General features: G+C 36.6%; 1 protein-coding gene across 4 annotated transcripts in view; it reads left to right on the forward strand.

Annotated features, from left to right (window-relative positions):
* The window catches only part of TRAPPC8 (trafficking protein particle complex 8), a 52,078-nt gene extending 36,702 nt beyond the window's left edge, over positions 1 to 15,376 (forward strand). For 2 of the 4 annotated variants that reach the window (XM_032687828.1, XM_032687846.1), the window contains 8 exons: positions 451 to 519; positions 635 to 675; positions 2,214 to 2,399; positions 2,928 to 3,029; positions 9,663 to 9,710; positions 11,023 to 11,168; positions 12,786 to 12,875; positions 14,337 to 15,376. In XM_032687828.1, coding sequence (XP_032543719.1) covers positions 451 to 519; positions 635 to 675; positions 2,214 to 2,399; positions 2,928 to 3,029; positions 9,663 to 9,710; positions 11,023 to 11,168; positions 12,786 to 12,875; positions 14,337 to 14,571 — 917 coding nt within the window. In that variant the 3' untranslated portion in view covers positions 14,572 to 15,376. The remainder of the gene's footprint in view (positions 1 to 450; positions 520 to 634; positions 676 to 2,213; positions 2,400 to 2,927; positions 3,030 to 9,662; positions 9,711 to 11,022; positions 11,169 to 12,785; positions 12,876 to 14,336) is intronic. The other 2 variants (XM_032687836.1, XM_032687852.1) reach the window with 1 other exon arrangement.
* The last annotated feature ends 2,813 nt before the right edge of the window (positions 15,377 to 18,189 follow it).

Raw genomic sequence — 18,189 nt, forward strand, 5'->3', positions numbered from 1 at the left:
ATCCTGCCTTAGCTAATGCAAGCTGCTAGTTGCTGACAAAGCTGACTGTCCCAGACAAAAAAAACAAAGGTTCTGTTATTGTATCTAAAAAATGTTACCTTTACTTGTATGCTGACATTTTATGTACCTAAACATTAGTATAGACATATATTCTTCTTGTATGAATGTTGAGGGTGAACCAGTCAGATGATAAGCTGAATCTTTTGTCTTCCATTCCTTCATTCTTTCTCTGCATCTCCTTTATGTGTTATGGCTCAATTCCTTCTCTAGAAGGAGATGGAAGGGGTCAGCAGAAGATGCATCTTCTTTCTACCATGCCGTTGCTCTGCCTGATTAGTTATGCTTGTTGGGTATCATCAGTGTGTTTCCTGTTTGTGAATATTCAAGGCTTACTTTTGTCTGAGGGACTCTGATTATGCTGAAAAAAATCTTGCAACCTTTTTCTTTCAGATACTAAACTTGCTAGCAGAGAGAGAGCAAAGTTATGTTTTAAAGCGGTCAGATGCAAAAACTCAGAAGGTAGGTCCTTTCCTGAATGTAGTAACCTTTTGAAGAAAATACTCTTTGGATACTGAATTCTGAAGTTACGACTTCTTATGATGCTAAAACAATGCCTTCTCTTTTTATCCCTTAGAAAATTACACATTTGCAGACATTGTCTTTGGAAATGAGCAGGTAGGTGAATGGGTACAACTGTGTATTTTGTCCTGTGCAAGGTGTCCTTCTCATGCAAAAGTATCCCAGTGAAAGCCTTTTTTAAAATTTAAAAACGGGAGCAGTGCTTTCATATTTGGAAAGTTGAGTTTTGCGTATCAAAAACTTTTTGTCTCCTAGGTCAGCTCTCTTTGTTCAAAGAGAAGGTAAGGTAACAAGCTAGTGTGTAGTCAGGTATTTTAAGATCCCAGCTCCGCAGTCGAACTACTTTGGGATCATATTGCAGTGCTAGCTTTTTTGCTAATGCTTTTGCTTCCTTTTCAGCTCTTCGGAACAATTGTTTCCGATACATCTCATCCCTTTAGTTTTCTAGTAGAGGTCTGTGGATGTCAAGATTCGTGTTCCTAATTGTATTTTTACTAAGACAAGTTAAAAATTGTAATTACAGCTTATTCTTGTCTTGAAGAATCCTTTTAGCAAATGATCTTGGTACGGCAAATGCTTTTCCAAAACCTGAGGAACATAGGCCACCTGTATCAGATCAGAAATCTGTGTAGTGGATTTATGTAGCTGGATGTGAGATTGCTTATTTTATGCAGAACACATATTTTTCCTATACATAGTCAACTTGTAAAAGCCAAAGAAAACCAGTTTGCTGCCATTTCATTTCATAGGCACATAAATTGAAGTTAGAACTGAAAATCTGAGGTAGATGATCTCTCCTTACATTTAAAAAGTTGGAATCTGAGCTGCATGAACTTTAGCTTTCCTAGAGAATATTTTATTACAACAGGGGGATGAGGAGGAGGCCCTCCCTCCTGCACAGTTACTCCAAAAACAGGTTTTCTCCCTGGGTATTGGTATTCTGCTAATGCAATAATTAGCAGCTCTACAACACCATATTCTGGAAGAGGTCACGGTTTTGAAAAGGAGGGGTTGGGAAGCTAAAGTTTTTTGCTTATCCTGTTGTTTCCAGCAGGAGACAGTATCATTGCTGTCACTCTTAAAAACCAGTTTCCTTATCAGGCTTTTGGTGTTGGAAGAGCTTGGCACAAATGGTGACAAACTTCTGTTTGTGCCGCTTATACATGGGGGATATGGTATGTAATCTATTATCTGTGCTATTGCTAGCAAAATTTATGTTTCTAACTTAGATATATAATTCTATCTAATGTGAGGAAAATACTCAAAGGCAAAAATGACTTGCACGTGAGTTAGTTGGATGCTTCAGCTCTGTCTGCTATACTTCATATATATCACAGTAGTCTGCTTTTTGGTAATAATCAAACCCCTTATTTCCAAGTTTGGTATTTGTAGTTTTAAATCAGTAAGTTATAGCTGTTTCCCTATGTTGCCTTAAACAGCCCTTTAGATAGGGCTGAACTCTTAACAGGTTGAGCATGGAAACCAAGATGTCTGGCATCCATTAGGTTTGGAAAGGGAAGCAAAGCGAGATGAGATAGTGGAACTGAAATACTACAGTGATGAGCTCTCTTAGAGCAACCTGTGTAAGCTTGCATCCTGTTCTGAACACTTTCTTGCTTTTTTTTCTCTTGTAGATAATAAGTTCTACCAGTCCTTGTGCAGACTTTTTTTTCCAAAGTTTATCCTCTGAATTTAAAAGAACACATGTGCAATCTCATCCTCATGCATCTCAAAGGGCAGCAAAACAATCATTTGATGAGACAGTCAGATTGATACAAAGATGCAGTGAAGTTGATTTGAACATTGTAGTACTGTGGAAGGTATGTATGGTTGTGGTCTTTGTGGTAATTTGGACATGAAACATTACTGTTAGAAAATAATTTAATATGGCATCCTGAACTTTCAAGCATATTTCAAGCATATGAAATTTATGGGTGAGGGTTTTTCTGAAAATAGGCAAATGAACTGAAATGGTGCAAGAAGCAAAGAGAGTCTTAATATCTATTACTGTGATAAGTATCCTTAAATGGTTTTACATTGCTCTGGATGCACTCAGTTATTATAAATTCTCTTTTAAAAGAGAAAATTACGAAATCTTAAACTAAGAGGTTTGTTAATGCTTGCTCTTACTGTAAGAGTGACCCAGTTGGCTTTGAAGAAAAGGATCTCATTTACCAGAATGCAAATACTAAGTAGTAGAAATTGGCATAAATATGTCATGCTAACCTCTAGGTTTTGAACAGTACAGCTGATTCTACTTATGTTGGGGGAAGTCAGTAATTCTGTACTGTGAAGCTTATGATAGTTTCTGATCTGCAAAATATTTTTTTTTGTATTATGTTCTGTAGGCATATGTTGTGGAAGACAACAAGCAGCTTATTTTGGAGGGCCAGCATCATGTTGCCCTTAACACAGTTGGGAAGGAGGCTTTTTCATTTCCTCAGAAGCAGGTGAAGTTTTTCTTTACAGTTGATTCTTTCTCAACATTGACTTGATGAATTCTCTTGTATATAAGTTGAAACCTTTGTGGAATCTAGCATCAGATACATGTTATTACTAAATAATTCAGACTGACTTCAGATTTGATTAGTCACCTGTACTGAAATAGCTAAGCTTAGTTTAAAGGTGAGAAAAGCAATATACAAGTAAGTATATTGCTGTGCAATTGTTGGAGTAAATTCTGTGGTATTTCTGAGTAGAACTAGAAGCTTGTAAATATTAAAGGTAATAATAATTTCATAACAAAGTTAATAGTAAAATGGTGAAATTTCATAGCCATTTTGATTGATGAAAGAAAACAGAATCTATAAGAAACGGGTGGATGTCTTTTGGTACATGAATCAGTAACAATTATGGAAGCTATAGATAAGTTTCTGTAAAAACATCTATGTTAAATTCAGTTCATGTGGGTGAAGACTAATGTGCAAAATAAAAAAGAAATAAGTCTTAAACAATAATACTTGTTCAGTCTTTGACTGAGCAGTACCTTACTGTTTCTTCTTGTTTTGGTGCCATTCCCCTTGTTTTTACCAATATTGCAAATATAATATATAACTTCTAGTGAACACTTACTTAAAGTTGCAGCAAATAGTACTATATGTTATTTTTGTCAAGAAAACAGTACAGGACAAATGTGTCTATAAATATCATGCTGTAGTGCAAGTAGTGAATTATTCTGAAGCTGTGCACTTGGCTTCGGTTCATAAGTCTTTAAGTATTTGTACATTAAGATAATTTTTTCCATTTAGTTCTTTGTTTTATGAAATAAATGGGAATTTGTGCACATGGGCTCTCAAGCTATGCTGACCAGTACAAGTCTAATGGCAACTGCCCCCTCTGGTATTACTTTTCCTGTTTTAAGATGCATGGGGAACAGTAGATCACACTGTAGACATCTAAAGTTAGGAGAGAAAATACTGTGAACTTCTATTTCTGATCTCATTGAGGTCTGGTTCTCACAAATGGGTGGGAAGAGAAAATAGAAACAAATCACATCTGCAGCCTAAAATAAATGACTGAACGTGCTATGGGTAAAAATTTGCATTTCTTGTTGTCTGCACCGAAACCTATTTTTCTGCATCGGATTCAGTTTCAAATTAAAAGAAATTAATCCTGCCACCATCACCAAGGAGGATCCATATATATCCTCAATTTTTTTTTTTTGGAGGAATACATGTTACTGTATTAGCATTCTCTGTCTATAATCTGTTTCTCATCAATTTTTGTTACAACTACATTCAAATAGATTCTACATTTGATTATTGAATTCACTTTCTTTAGCATAAGGAGCATATTCTGTACCTTGGTTGGAAGCAAAAAGCATCTGCATTGTGATGGAGTTGAAATCTGGTATAAGAGTAGTGGTAGTTGTTTTTAATAAACATATGCAAATTCTGTGTCCTCACGGTAACCAAAGCCCAGATTTAGCTTGAATTTTAAGAGTCTGAGGACTGCTAAGAATTGAGAAATTTCATATGCTCATGTACTACTTTTTTTTCTAATTGAGACTTTTTATTGTGAGGAGGGTAGATAAACCACTCTGAGGTAGGAGGTGAGATATAACAAAGGAACTGATTTGAGACTTTGCTGGAGTTTGCTTCATTCAGTCCACATTTCAGAATTAAAAAAATGCTCAAAATAGGATTAAATTAGGGTAGGTAGAGAAAATAATACACTTAATCTCTTAAGAATTGCATATTGGTTTTGAATTATCTTGCTCTTGCATTGAAGTAGCACAGGCATTGAAAAGCTAGAGAGGAGGGGTGGTAGAAAATCCCAAACGCAAACTTTGCTTCTGATTTAACGTTTTCAGTATATATAGTTTTGTCTCGTAAATCTGTATTTATTCTCCTAAGTCACAAATAGGGTTGGAAACTATTGTAGACTGTTCCTGAATTCTTTTGCTGACATTGTAGAAGTTCGTTGTTTTCTGAGGACTCGACAGCAGAGGGAGATGGAGATGCGTGCTTTTTGCCAGCACATGTTGGTTACCAGTTTGTAGATGATAGAGGGCTGCTCAGATCTGAAAACAAGAAGTTTATTTGTAGATTCTGAACAGGGTGTCACCTGGGATGCTAGGCTCCACTCTCTGTATTTCTTGCTGAGTTCTGTTTGTTGCTCCTCTACAGTAGCTTTCTTCTTGATTTAAAACATCTTCTGTTTCATGCTGTTGTATCCAGCCAAAGGAATTTTTGTCTATCTCAGACACAGACACAATTATCCCCAACCAAGAACAGTCTCACAATGGGCATGGAAGAACATGAACAAGATTTCTCTCTGCATTCCCTTTATTTCTTTCAGTGCTCGGAGAAATTACTCAAATCTTAAATGAATTAATCAAATAACTACACTGAACAAAGTGAGATATCTTCCTTTATATTTTGATTAAATTCTCTGTACTGGTAAGCTTCTGCTGTGATGTCAATTCTAGTGTATCTCAGATTAATTTTTTGCCAGCTTCTAAAGGTGTAGTTTAGATTTACTGCTGTTCGGGGAAACAAAGTTGCAGTAAAGCACTGTAGTGAAGACTGGGAGATTGATATTATTTGACACTGTTATGTTTAAGTTGTTCCTGCAGTTTCTAGTGTATTGACAGTGGGGTGCACTGGTATAAAGTTATCTGTATTATGTGTTTAGGCTAAGGTGTTAGTTGGACTGCTGACTCAGATGCAAGGATGTGTGTCTGCTTGGTTCGTTGTGGGACATGAAATGTGTACAACAGGGATGTGGAACAGACAACACAATGCAATTATTCCTGTATTGCAGTAGCATAACTTGCTGTAGTACTTGATAAAATCAAAATAAAACCTCTGGTTATAGTGGTGCTTGAGTGGTGCTTTCTGTGTAAAATTTCTGCACATAAAAAGGAAGTAAGTAGCAGTAAAATTCTATACAAGTTCTTGGATGCTCAAATGCATGGGCTTCCTTTTCTTCCCATGTCTATTCAAAGCAGAATTATGAATTCTAATATTTTTTTCATTCTAACCAAGGCAATAACTATAACTTCAAAGCTTTTTTTGTTTAGCTAAATAGCACTGCTTTTGAGCGTAGTAGGCACAGTGGACTTACTAGGTGATGTGATGGACTGCTTACATCTTTGTTTGCAAAGTTTGCAATAAGGTAGTATGCTGACAGACCACTTAACTGCTTAACAAAAATAATATTCATTATTTGTTTCATATAGAAAGCTCTCTGAATAATATGGAAAACATTTATCTTCCCGTCCTTTCTCTTATTTGCATTTTGAAAAAAATGTCTAACTCTCATCTGTTGCTTTGAATCAGAAACACCACAAAGCAATATGTGTGATAGTCACAGGCAGCAATATGTGAAGAATAAATCGCGTAAGGTGGAAGTTATGTGAATAGTTCTGAATAGATCCATTTCAGTCCAAGTAATAAAAGCATCTCTAATAAAAATGAGCTGGGTATTTGTAACTCATGGCTGGGTTTTGGTTGTTTTTTTTTTTTTGTTTGGTTGGGGTTTTTTGTTTTTGTGAGGTTTTTTTTGTTTGGTTTTTTTGACAGTGATACTGCTGTGGGTTCTGTTTCTCTTTTGAAATTTGTTTTTAGAAATCAGATAGTTTGAACTGAAGGTCAACTTACCATTACATCCAAAATACAGATCTTCTGACTCTTATTCTTGACCTCTACCTTAACTTAGTGATAGGAGAAAAACTTCAGATGCATTAAACATCCAGTCACAGCAGGGCTGTTGATCGATATTATTTCTTATTACTGTTTTTCCTGTTTTTCTAATCTGGTGAATTCAATCCAAAATATTTCAAAGGAAAAGTGCAGTGTGATATGGCGGGATAAAAGTAATAGTGTGGTACTGGGGCATTTGCCACGCTTCTGATTTGTAACAACTTCACACTGGTGGAAGGTGAGAAGCAGTCTAGAGGCTTGTCATTTGAGTGTCAGCATGTTGGAAATAGCATCCATCCTTCTGAAACAGATTAGCATGTGGGTGTAAACTTAGTTTTAACTGAGGTCTAGATAAGATGAAATGTCTATGAGTGTGTTTTAGATCATTTGTTTTTTTAAAGGTACTGTTCTCTTTTCAGTCCTCTATTTTTATCGTGAAGCCATCTTGTAATGCAGAAAGTGGATATCTTCCAGGCAGAATTAATCCAGATGCATCTGGGCTACTCATTCAGTCCTGTGGATTAGGCCAGTGCTAGCTGGCTCAAAGTAATATCCATAAAATGCATACAGATGCAGACTTTTTGGCAGTATTCCACTTCAGAGAGGATAATTTTTGGTAACACTACTTCTTAAAATAGATGCAGTTTAGTGAGTCAGCAAGTTTGGTTGGAAGTAGTAATTTTTGAAATGTAGGAGAGGGTAGGATTTAAGTAACTATTTTTCCTAACAGTGAATTACTGGTAGTAACATCTTGTGCTAGTTCAGGGTTTTGGGTTTTTTTACAGAATACGTGGGAAGGGATGCTTTGCTTGAATCAAACACAGATTGTTGGAATGCATTTAAGATTCTTTTTTTTTAAACCAGCTTGGTGGAGAGAAAGCTAAGTTCTTAAGGGTAAATAAACATCAAGAGCTGAAATGTTTTTGCTCTGTTATATCAATTAACGAAGCAGATACTGTACCACTGGGTGAGGATTGGCTTATATTATTGTCATGAGTGAAATTTTCCAAATAGCTGAAACATTTGATCTGCTGTTTTACACATTGATGGACTGCAGAGCTGATGGTATTTGTTTTCAAATGTATTATTACTGGTGTCAGTAAAATACTGTTCCTGGAGTTGTCATTTCTGTACTTAGCTGGAAGGAATAGATGAGTCAGATATCGAAGGAAGCAACTTAAAACTGAGGTTTTTAAATGGAAGTTCTCAGGTCTAAAATGGGAAAGGGAGACACATCGCTTAGGATCTCACTTTGTCTCTATTGTGTCATTTTTTTTATAGTCTGCTTTTACTTATGCTTAGCGTCATTCAGGAGTTTCCTTTTAAGGTCTTTCTCCTCTACTGTGCATATTGGCCCCTCATACTTGACCAAGCACATTAATAATCCTTTTGGCTATATGTGACTTGTGATTTATGGGGCAAATATGCTGATTTTTCTATACAACTTGGAAATCAAATTGTGGTATTTGACTTGTTCTGGTGTGTTTAAGAGCATATTGTTTTTGAAACTGAAAACTTTAAAATTGTCTAATATTACCTAGAAAAAATTCTTAAAATGGCTGCATCTACCATCACTTTCATCCATCTGAGGATAAGGAAGAACTTTTCAATTTGAAAGTGCATTCTGAGAGATATAAGGAATGTATTACGGGTAGATCTGTTTATTACATCTATCAGAAGATGCTTTGAATGGTTTAAATGTTGCCTTTTCAACTTTTAGCTTAGTATAGCTGCAGGAGAGATCTGAAACCCGTGTGAATGAGTGAAATGCAATTTCAGGAGGATACATAGGGATGATACATAAGTATTTCAAAGTAGCAAAACATCAGACTCGAAAAGTGTCCTGGCTTTTTTGTAACTACCAAATAAATGAGGATGTAGAGATTATTCTACTTGAAAGAGCAAGCTTGAGTCTAGGTTTAAGTGTATTTGTTTGAAGCTGGCCTTTGTAAATGGCTTTGGGCAACAAGAAGCTTTCTAAAAATAGAAACAATTTTTCTAGCACCAGTTATGCAGTTTGTAACTCTTGAAAGGTAACTGAGGAGCAGCGTGGTCCTGGTGCCAATGCCTGTTGCGTGTTCCTAATCAAAACCCAAAAAGCTTAAAAATGCAGGTAAGAAATTTAAAACAATGACAAAAACACATACCCTTTTTCCAGTCAGTGTGCAATATATGATGCTTGCTGTTCTACTGGAGCTTGTGATACTTCTGGAGGCTTTTCAAAGAACTACAGTGGTTCAGCAAGCAGACTTCAGTTGTCAAAACTTCATTTTTATTGCCTTTTAAAGGCAGTGGCAGTAGTCCATTTAGGCTGATATTTTAGGAGTTCAGCAACCTGTTTAATTCTTTGGGTTTTTTTGCTTTGTTCCTAAGTTTTTAAAAAAACAAAAGTCTTGAGGCTGTTACTGCTTGGTGTATATTGTTGAAGAGAGGGTACAGATGTCCAAGTAGGTTTTTTTGTAGCCTTGATCTAATTTCACAAGAGTAGGCCAGGAGTTTAATTCTTCCTTAAACTTAGCATTTATTAGCTGTCTCTAGGTAGCTCCGTGATCTCTATGCACATCTTCTTGGTTGCCATTTGGAAGTGCTCAATTCTTTCCTGAACTATTAGGTAAGAGAATCATGTACTAAATGTCATATCTTAGCCTTTGTTCTAGGTACACAATCAGAAAAAAACTAGACTTTGAGCAGCTGAACTTGGAGAGCCAGACATCTTCTGTGACTCTGACACCCAGAAGCTGGCTGGAATTAAGTTTTACCTCTGGTGGTAAATGGTTGATCTTGCTGCTTTCCAGTCCTTTGCCAGAGGTGTAAGATTAGAACTAAAGGTTTGAAACATTAACGGCTCTCTGCACTTTCTCCAGTAAATGTTCCTGCTGCATTTCACGATGTTCTTGTCCATTTGTAGAGATAAATATTCATATTTGTCTTTTGTAGGGTTTTAAAAAAATACTCGGGAATTCTGATTGGGAGGACTTGGAACAGGTAATTGACTTTAGGGCAAACTATACTATGTAGGATATTGATATGTGGTTGAAGACAGCCTTGAGTAATTGCTTGGACTGTAATTTGAGGGGAAAGATTAGTTTAAATTAAAACCTATAATCTCTTCTGGGTTTCATGCTGTCAGGTTTCATCGTTAGGTACCCATAGGATAGGGTGGAAACATCAAATTCATTCAATCCTTAAAATATATTTTATTGTTACTGTGAAATACCTTTTTCTTCTGAAATTTCATTTTAAGAAAATTACTCTTCCTTTTGAAGGAAGGAATTGCAAGCCTGAGAAAACATTGGGTGTTTTCCTGCTGTTACCAGCACAAACAAACAGTGACTAAGGTGTTGATACACTGCAGAATGCCCAATGTGTTTGCTTTTAAGTCAGGTTTTATTGCCTGTAGTGTTCGTTTTCTACTTAGAAGGTACAATCCGTCACCCTTTAATGAAAAGTGTTAGTTTATGACACTGCAGTGAACTTTCTGGTGGCTTTTAAAAAATCTTTTTGTTTCACACACTTTTAGTAGGCAGTCACACTTACTGCTGCAAATTCCGTTTTTCTTTTAAAGGTGGACTTTTTGTAGAATAGATTCATAAGGGAATACTAAAAGGCAGCTCCTTCCTGAATAAATCCTGCTCACAAAACAGCTTAGATGATGTTGGACAGGAGTGCTGCACCAAATGCAGCTTGGGTGCCTCATTTGGTGTTGGAGCTTTCTGTGAATCCTAAGTAGTGTGTCAGTGCTTGTCTTGGGCTTTTATCTGGGGACAAAGGTAACTTCTGTATCTGCAAGTGCTTGTTGTGCTATTTTTAAGATACTCTGTATTACTAAATTCTTTCTGTTTTCTTTACTTTGGATCTGTTCTGGGAAACTTGTGCATTGCCTTTCCTGTTGTGAACTTCCAGGGGCAGGTGATGAATTTTTTTGTTGTTGTTAGGTACAGCTGCTGAATAGGGAACTGTGTAAACTTTTTTTCTTTCTTCTTAGAAACAAGCCAAACCCAAACACTAACAAACCACTGCAACAGTAGTGTGCTTTTGTGAACCTTGCACAGATAGTGTTTTCACAAGCAGCTGTAAAATGTGTCTCAAAAGAAAGTAATAGATAAATCATAGCAGTTCCTCATCCAATATGCTTAAATACAAAACACCTCGGAAAAAAAAAAATGTAAGCTTTGTGATGCTGCAGTCTTGTTTCCCTTATGAGCTGTAGTTCATAATGGAACATTGTAGCATCTGTGACTGGATTTCTTGTACCTTATGTCACTGTTTTGAATGTTCTTCTGAATTTGTGTTTCAGGAACTACCAGAAACAGTTCTCTTAAAGTTTTTTCGACCAGAAAACACACCAGTACCTGCAAGACCAACACCAGAGCAGCTTTCTAGTCTTATTAAGACAAGTCTTCATTATCCAGAGTCTTTCAATCATTCTTTTCATCAAAAAAGGTTAGTGAAACATTTCCTTTAGAGACTTTAGAAATATTGTTAATATTTGGGCATAAATCCTTTTGAGATGCTGTGTCGGTTTTGATACAAAAGATAAAAGTCTGGTATGCAAGGGTGAAATCTCGCTCAATTTTTAAACTCACAGCTTCAGAGTTTTATTGGTAAAATGAAAGTTTTGTGGAAAAAAAAACCAAAAAAAACCAAAAACCAAAACAAAGAAAACCCCAGCAAAACAAAGCAACCAAACAAAAAGGCTGTAATACCATAGGTTGCAGTTTCAATGTTTACAAGTAATGTTATCAAACTTAACTGAAAGAGAAATACTGTGCTCCCTTTGTGTTTATTTTTGTTGTCAGAGTATAACAGTGTGATTTTTTTTGAGAAGCCAGACAGAAAGTAAAGAGGTGCTTTCAGGTGAAAAGTACTGTTATGTCTACAGCATCTGACTTGCCAAGATTAGCTGCACATGGTTCTGATTTATGTCACAAGGAAAGGTGGTAACAGTTCAGATCACCAGGGCTTGTCCCATGGAAGAATATCAGAATTAACCTCTGCCAAAAGCATACTGCTGGAGTGAATTAGTTGGAGCCTGTGAAACCCATGGATCTCTCAAAATTAGAATGACGTGAACAAATCCCCCCGGTTTAATTTCCAAACATTAAATGAATTGTACTTGTAGCATGAAGATACCTATTTAGGTTTCAGTTGTTTTATCTGAAAACTGTGTTATAGTTTTTTCAGTTAGTATAAGTTGCCAAAAGAAAGGGATTTCTTTCTTTTTTAAATCTAACATTTAAATGTTTTATAAGGTATCATATTTTAATGACAGTTACAAAGCATGCTTTATTCCCGTAAGACATTCACTTATTGGTTATACTTGCTAATTGTTCTTTTCTTCTAAGTCAAATTTAGTATATTTAAACTGTTAAGCAATGGGAAGGAATTCCAGTGACACAAATCACTTACTGAATAGAACTGTTTCATTTGCAGTAGTTTGTGTTCCTGCCTGTCGGTGTCTTGGGGTCTTTCTTGCTGCAGCATTATTTATAAAATTGATAATACTAATTATGAAGAAGCAGAATATCAATTAACTCTATGTTCTGTTGAGGGTAAAGGCTTACATTAAGACCGACTGTGCATGTGCTGTCTGTTCTGTTTGGGCACTGTTCAGGCTACAACTTTGGGCGCAATGCCAGCAATTCCTCTACAGGAGGCAGTGCAGAAGAAAAGGATCCAGTCAAAATGTACCAACCACTGGTTCAGAAACCAGCATGCTGGATCATGTTATCCCATTCTGAAATGTCTCTTGTCATAAAAGTAGATTTCCTGTAAACTGAGGTGGTATTTATCCTTTTGCTATCCTTTGTCAGCTGGATGAGGGGAGATGGTAGCTTCATTTGGCTCAAATGCTGTTTGCCTTAATTGACAGCATTTATTTTGAGTAGTTCTTGTCAATGTAAGTGATTATTTTGTTACATACACTGTCTGACTGTTGCATAATTGACAGCTACATGTTAATTCTGTGTTACTGGAAATTCATTTTAACTATTTGAGTATAGTTAAGACTGTCCAAAGTAAAATCTCTTTCCTTTACTGTGGAACTGTTTCTCTTTGCAGCCTCTGTCTGGTACCTGTCACTCTCCTACTTTCCAACTGTTCGCAGGCTGTTGTAGATGTGCTGATTGATTTGCGGCATAAAACAACAAGGTAATGTGTAAATGTTAATAAACCAGTATTTTTTAAGAACACTTCATTGTACTGTTTCAATTATATTGAATATCTAGAATAAGTTTTTTCAACAGTGGCTTCTTTGAAAGAAGGGAAGTTGATAAAGGGTCTTCAATCGGTGCTCTGTTTCACTTTGCTAAGACAGGACCTTGAATTGTGACTCTTGAATTGTTAAAACTCTTTTCTAATAAAGTGGAAATACTTTTCGACTAGTGAAATAGGAAGTTCAGCAATTTTACTTTATAAAACATATGTTGTTGGATTTTAATTTTTAAAATGGCAAGTAATTTGTAGAAAACAACGTTTGGAAGTTTAAACAGGTACTTCCTTCTTCGTATAAAATTAGTATAAAATTGTACTTCTTAGTATAAAATTTCATAGAGCCTTGGATATTTTTAAGACTTCCTCCAGGTTTAGCAGCAGATCCTTATGACTTCCTTTTTGCCTAGAAGTGTAGTATTATGTCTGAAAACATTAGCATTGAGGAAATGTTTGTGAATTGCTTCTAAAAAATTTGTTAAAGGTTTTTGTGGGAGAGAGAATTCATTACCATAATATACCATTGTAATATGCAATACACCACTGTAATTCTGCCACTTTTGTTAAAACAAGGCAACTTTAACCTGTGTAATTCAGGTGACAGCCTCCCTTCCTCCCTTTTGCCCCCTTAGACATAATACTACCTGGTCTGCTTCCTGCCAAGGGGCTGAGAAAGATTGTGAAGACATTGAGGTGGGCTTAGTCATGGGGGAACATTGGCTTCTTGCCTACAATCCATGCAGGCAAGTAAGAAATGAAAAGCCCCGAGCCTGATACACAGGTTCAGAAATGCAGAACAGGAGACTTATGTGTGGTTTACTTTTCAGGTATGATTAGGGACCTATTCACTGATCTGTTGTTTTTTCACAAGATGGTCGTGTTTTGTAACATTGTGAGACATGTCACTGGAAGGACTGTGTACTCATGAACCTTGAAACTTCTTAAAAATAAAAAAATCCAACGCCCCCCCTCCTTATTTATTAATGCAATGTCTCTAAAGCAGTGTATATCCATGTTGGCTATTCCTGTGTGACAGTCTGATTTAACTCTAGGTCATGGGACAGGTCTAAGAGTGCCTTAAGCAGGAATTCCTTAAACTGTGACAGTTTGGATCTTGTTACTACCATCTGTTGTTAGTGTTACGTGCCAGTTATGTAGAAAGCTGAGAATACACAGGAATCCATCACTATACATATATATATAATTAATGTTGTATACGGTGTACAGCATATTAGGAAAAGAAGTTTTCAGAAAGTATAAATAAGCATTTCTTTGTAAGGGGCTGGTGATGGACACAGTGCGTCCTGAAATCTTGGGAAAAACTTGAGGTTGGAGGGAATCATGTAAATTGGTAATATACGCTTCAGATTCAGAGGGTAACATTTTTACTTTCTTTTTCAGCTCTGAAGCACTAGAAATACATGGATCTTTTACATGGCTTGGGCAAACACAGTACAAGCTTCAACTTAAAGGCCAGGAGGTCTATAGCTTGCAGCTGAAGGCTTGCTTCGTTCATACAGGTGTCTATAATCTTGGAACCCCCAGAGTATTTGCCAAGCTAGTGGACCAAGTTACTTTGTTTGAAACAAGTCAGCAGAACTCCATGCCTGCACTGATTATTATCAATAATATCTGACCACTTCCTGAGAAAAAACGCACTAAAAGATGAAATAAATGGGATTCTTTTCTTATATTGCTGGTTGACATTTTGCTGCAGTTTTTTTGAAATAGCACCTCAAACATCTAACTTGTTACTAAAGATCGTGTAGAAAAGAAAATAGCAAAATATTCAGATGACTTGTCAATTTGTTTCTCGATGCAATGCACGTTGGACTGAAAATACGTTTATCCTTTTATAATGTATTTCTTCTCTGGTAATTAAGATATTCATAACACAAAATACTCTAACTCCAGATCTGAACATACTTGTATGTCCAATGCCCTCTCAAAAATGCAGCTTGACTGCTGTTACAACTTCCAGCATGGTGTGTTTAATATTTGTGGCTGTATTAGGATATGGTTCAGGAAGAAAGCCTCACTGGCTTTTTCCTGTCTGAAGCCATTAGTCATGATAAATCCCAACCTTACTGTGAAGTTCAATAAGGTCTCTCAAATCCATTTCCGATTCTCGGTTCTTTAGTTTAAAGTTTTGTTTTCATATTTATGGAAACTGGTGACCTTTCAAGGTTTACATAAAAGTCCCACCTAAGGTGTTTAAAAAAATAATTTCTTGAACCAGTTTGAGTATTTTCTCGTTCATCTCAACACAGAATGCACTATTTCACAACCATGAGATTGTCATTTAAATTGTCACTTACTTTATTATGTAACTATAACAACTGATCTGTTTTAAAAAAATCTACTCAAGATTTTCAAGAAATGTATTATATTTATAACAAATGTACTGTAAATAGAATAAAGCATACACCATATTCACTGTATGGATGAGTGGCCTTTTTGTTGTCCCTTGTATACAGCTATAACAATCCACAGGAGCTGATACCGTGTGTGTAGGTATATATTGTGTACTGTCTTGGTTGTGGCACCCTCTGCTCAGGTGAAATTCCCATCCTGTTGCCATGTGTAGCCTTGGTGTGTACCTTGAAGTGCCTTTGAAGTGTACACTGAAGTTATTGTAGTGACTGCTTTTTCTCATTTGAATTCTTGCCCAGTGTTCCCAGGTACAACACAGAATTCAGCTCTCTGGGAAATCTCAATTACTTGCTCTGGGGAGGCAGATTTTTAGTCTGGGTAACAGCTGCTGGGGGTAGGGAAGGCTGTGTGAGACCATCAAGTGCAGCAAACCCAGCTATGAATTAGGAGTTAATGTTAGTGATGGGTTAGCTGAGTACAGGGAAAATGGATCACCTAGTGACTTCTGATAGTCTGCTCTTTCTATTGACTGAAGGAAATTTCACGGGGCGACACTGGTGTATGAAGCAGTACATTACCTTCTGATGCATTTTATTCTTTTTAGCCAAGGCTTCCAATTTTACTCATTTTTGGTACTTCTGTATAACTGTCCCGTAAGGACTTCAGACTTCCTGAAAGTCTTGGAACCCATTCGCAGCACGTGACCTTTCATAGTTGTACTTAATAGGACTGTGTATCATGTTGATGAACCAGTAGAATACTGATAGAATAGAATTCTCTTACAATCAATATGTTGCTTCAAGGGTTGAGTTCTTCTTTTCTGCTGTTTGGGTAAATTGGAAGACTAATCTAAAAGATTCTCGGCACTATAGCCTTAAGCTGTGTCATCAGTCCTCCTTCTGTGTCAACACCCATTTAGGGAAGAGATGTCATTAATGAAGCCATTCATCTGTAGGCCACAATGTTCTAAGTCATGGTTGGTGTATGTTTAAGACAGTCTGTCCAGGATGAAGAGGTACTTTGTAGAGGGAAGTAGGCTTGTCAGGTGGAGGCTGGAGATGGCCCAAATGGCAATGCACAGTGAGATCTGGCCATTGAACAGTGGCTGGCAGGTAAAGCAGGTGAGGATTTTCAAATCTCTCCGAATGCCAGAAAGATGAGATGATGCAGAGCAGAACAGCTGCTGCAGGTTCTCAGTGCTCCAGGCCCAAATGCATGAGCTCTGATGCTCACCTGGCTGGCTGAGCAGTTGGTGATTCATCAGTCAAGCTGAGCGCCAGTGAGTGATGTGGGTGTTTATGGGGAGAGGAAGGCCCTTGTCAACCTGCTTTCATGGATCTCAAGTTTAACAGTGGAGCTTTCTCAGGGAATTGCTGTAACAGTTCCTTGCTGGAGACATGCTCTTTGTCTCTTCTAGTGTCTCTTGAAAAACTCTAAGCGTGGATTTGGGTCATTCCTTGAAGCTCTGAAAAGCATTACAGAGTGATAAGAGGCATCTTCTGACTTGTGAGTGGTGGCAGAAAGTAGGGTTATACTGTGGCTTCTTTGGACTACACATTCATTTCAGAGTAGAATAGAATTTTACTGTGTGATTGCTTAGGAGAGGAGCTAGCATGGAGATAGAACTAAGCCTGGCTTCTGAATGGATTATCACATGGGAAACTCTTTGTTCACTCTGTGGACTCTCAGTGATGATGAAAAACAGTTCTATTGAAATGACAATTAATCTTGTCTTGCTATTGAGCAAATAAGTAAATCTGCAAAGGCTGAAACTTCACTACTTGCAAAACAATACTCCAGAAGAATCTCATAAACTTACTGTAAGATGCAAGACCATACTAGTGTATCTCTCACAGGAATGCTATGGCTCCGAGTAGATCAAAAATACCACATATTACTTTGAGATAGAAAAAGCACTCAAAAATGCTAAGATCCAGGGGATCTTTGTTGTATTAGGAATTTAATGAATTTTCATTTGGTACTACCTTTATAAGATAAAACCATGAAACTTGTCAAACTGGAGGTTTTGGTGAGAAATAGAATGCCCTATTTCAATCTGGGCACAGTGGGAACAATTTGATCTTGTATTACATAAAATACAGAAATAATTCTGCACAGTAATAGGCATAAAGTTAGGCTTTTAATCTGAGCTGTGCCCCCAGCAAACTTGCACCAGAAATGAGGTGAATTCTGCCATCCCTTTCATACTTCTTGGCACATGTTACTCCATCCTGTGCTGGAGGAATTCTTTTGTTTCTAGGCTGCTTAGCCAAAAATTGCTGAAATGCTGCATTGACAGATTACTACTTTGTGCAATGCAAATCTGGAGTGATAAGGTTTTACAGAGTCACTCACAGGCTGTGAGTGTTACAGGAGATGACTGATAATATAGCAAGATCTTGTGCTTTTTCTCATCTCAAGCATCTATCTCCTCAAAAATAGTAGAAATCATACTAAATGGGGTATTCTTGAATTGTGTACTTGTCCTGACCAAAACTTTATTCTAAAAAAATTTTAGAAGGAGTGGTTATTCTGATAGAACAGTTTTCTGAACTTGTTTCCTTGTCTTAAGTTGTATACTGACCTTTTCTATACTCCAAAATAGGAAACGTAATCATAACTTTAAAATAAAAAATTACTTATGACAGAAACTCATTTAATGTCTTTATCTGAAAATATATTATTTCAATCCTGTCTAAACATCAAGTAATGGAATAATGAGTTAACTAGCAATAAATACCTAAAAGTTTGTAGCAAAAGCAGTATCAATTGTTGTCTAAATTGTAAACAAAATGTCTGTTTCCTTACTCTTGTGGTTGGTGTAATTTTAACTGATTATTGCTGTCTTATTAGAAAAGTGTCTAGCAAATTACATAAAAAG

The sequence above is a fragment of the Chiroxiphia lanceolata genome, chromosome 1, assembly GCF_009829145.1.
Source record: "Chiroxiphia lanceolata isolate bChiLan1 chromosome 1, bChiLan1.pri, whole genome shotgun sequence".
Lineage (NCBI taxonomy): Eukaryota > Metazoa > Chordata > Aves > Passeriformes > Pipridae > Chiroxiphia > Chiroxiphia lanceolata.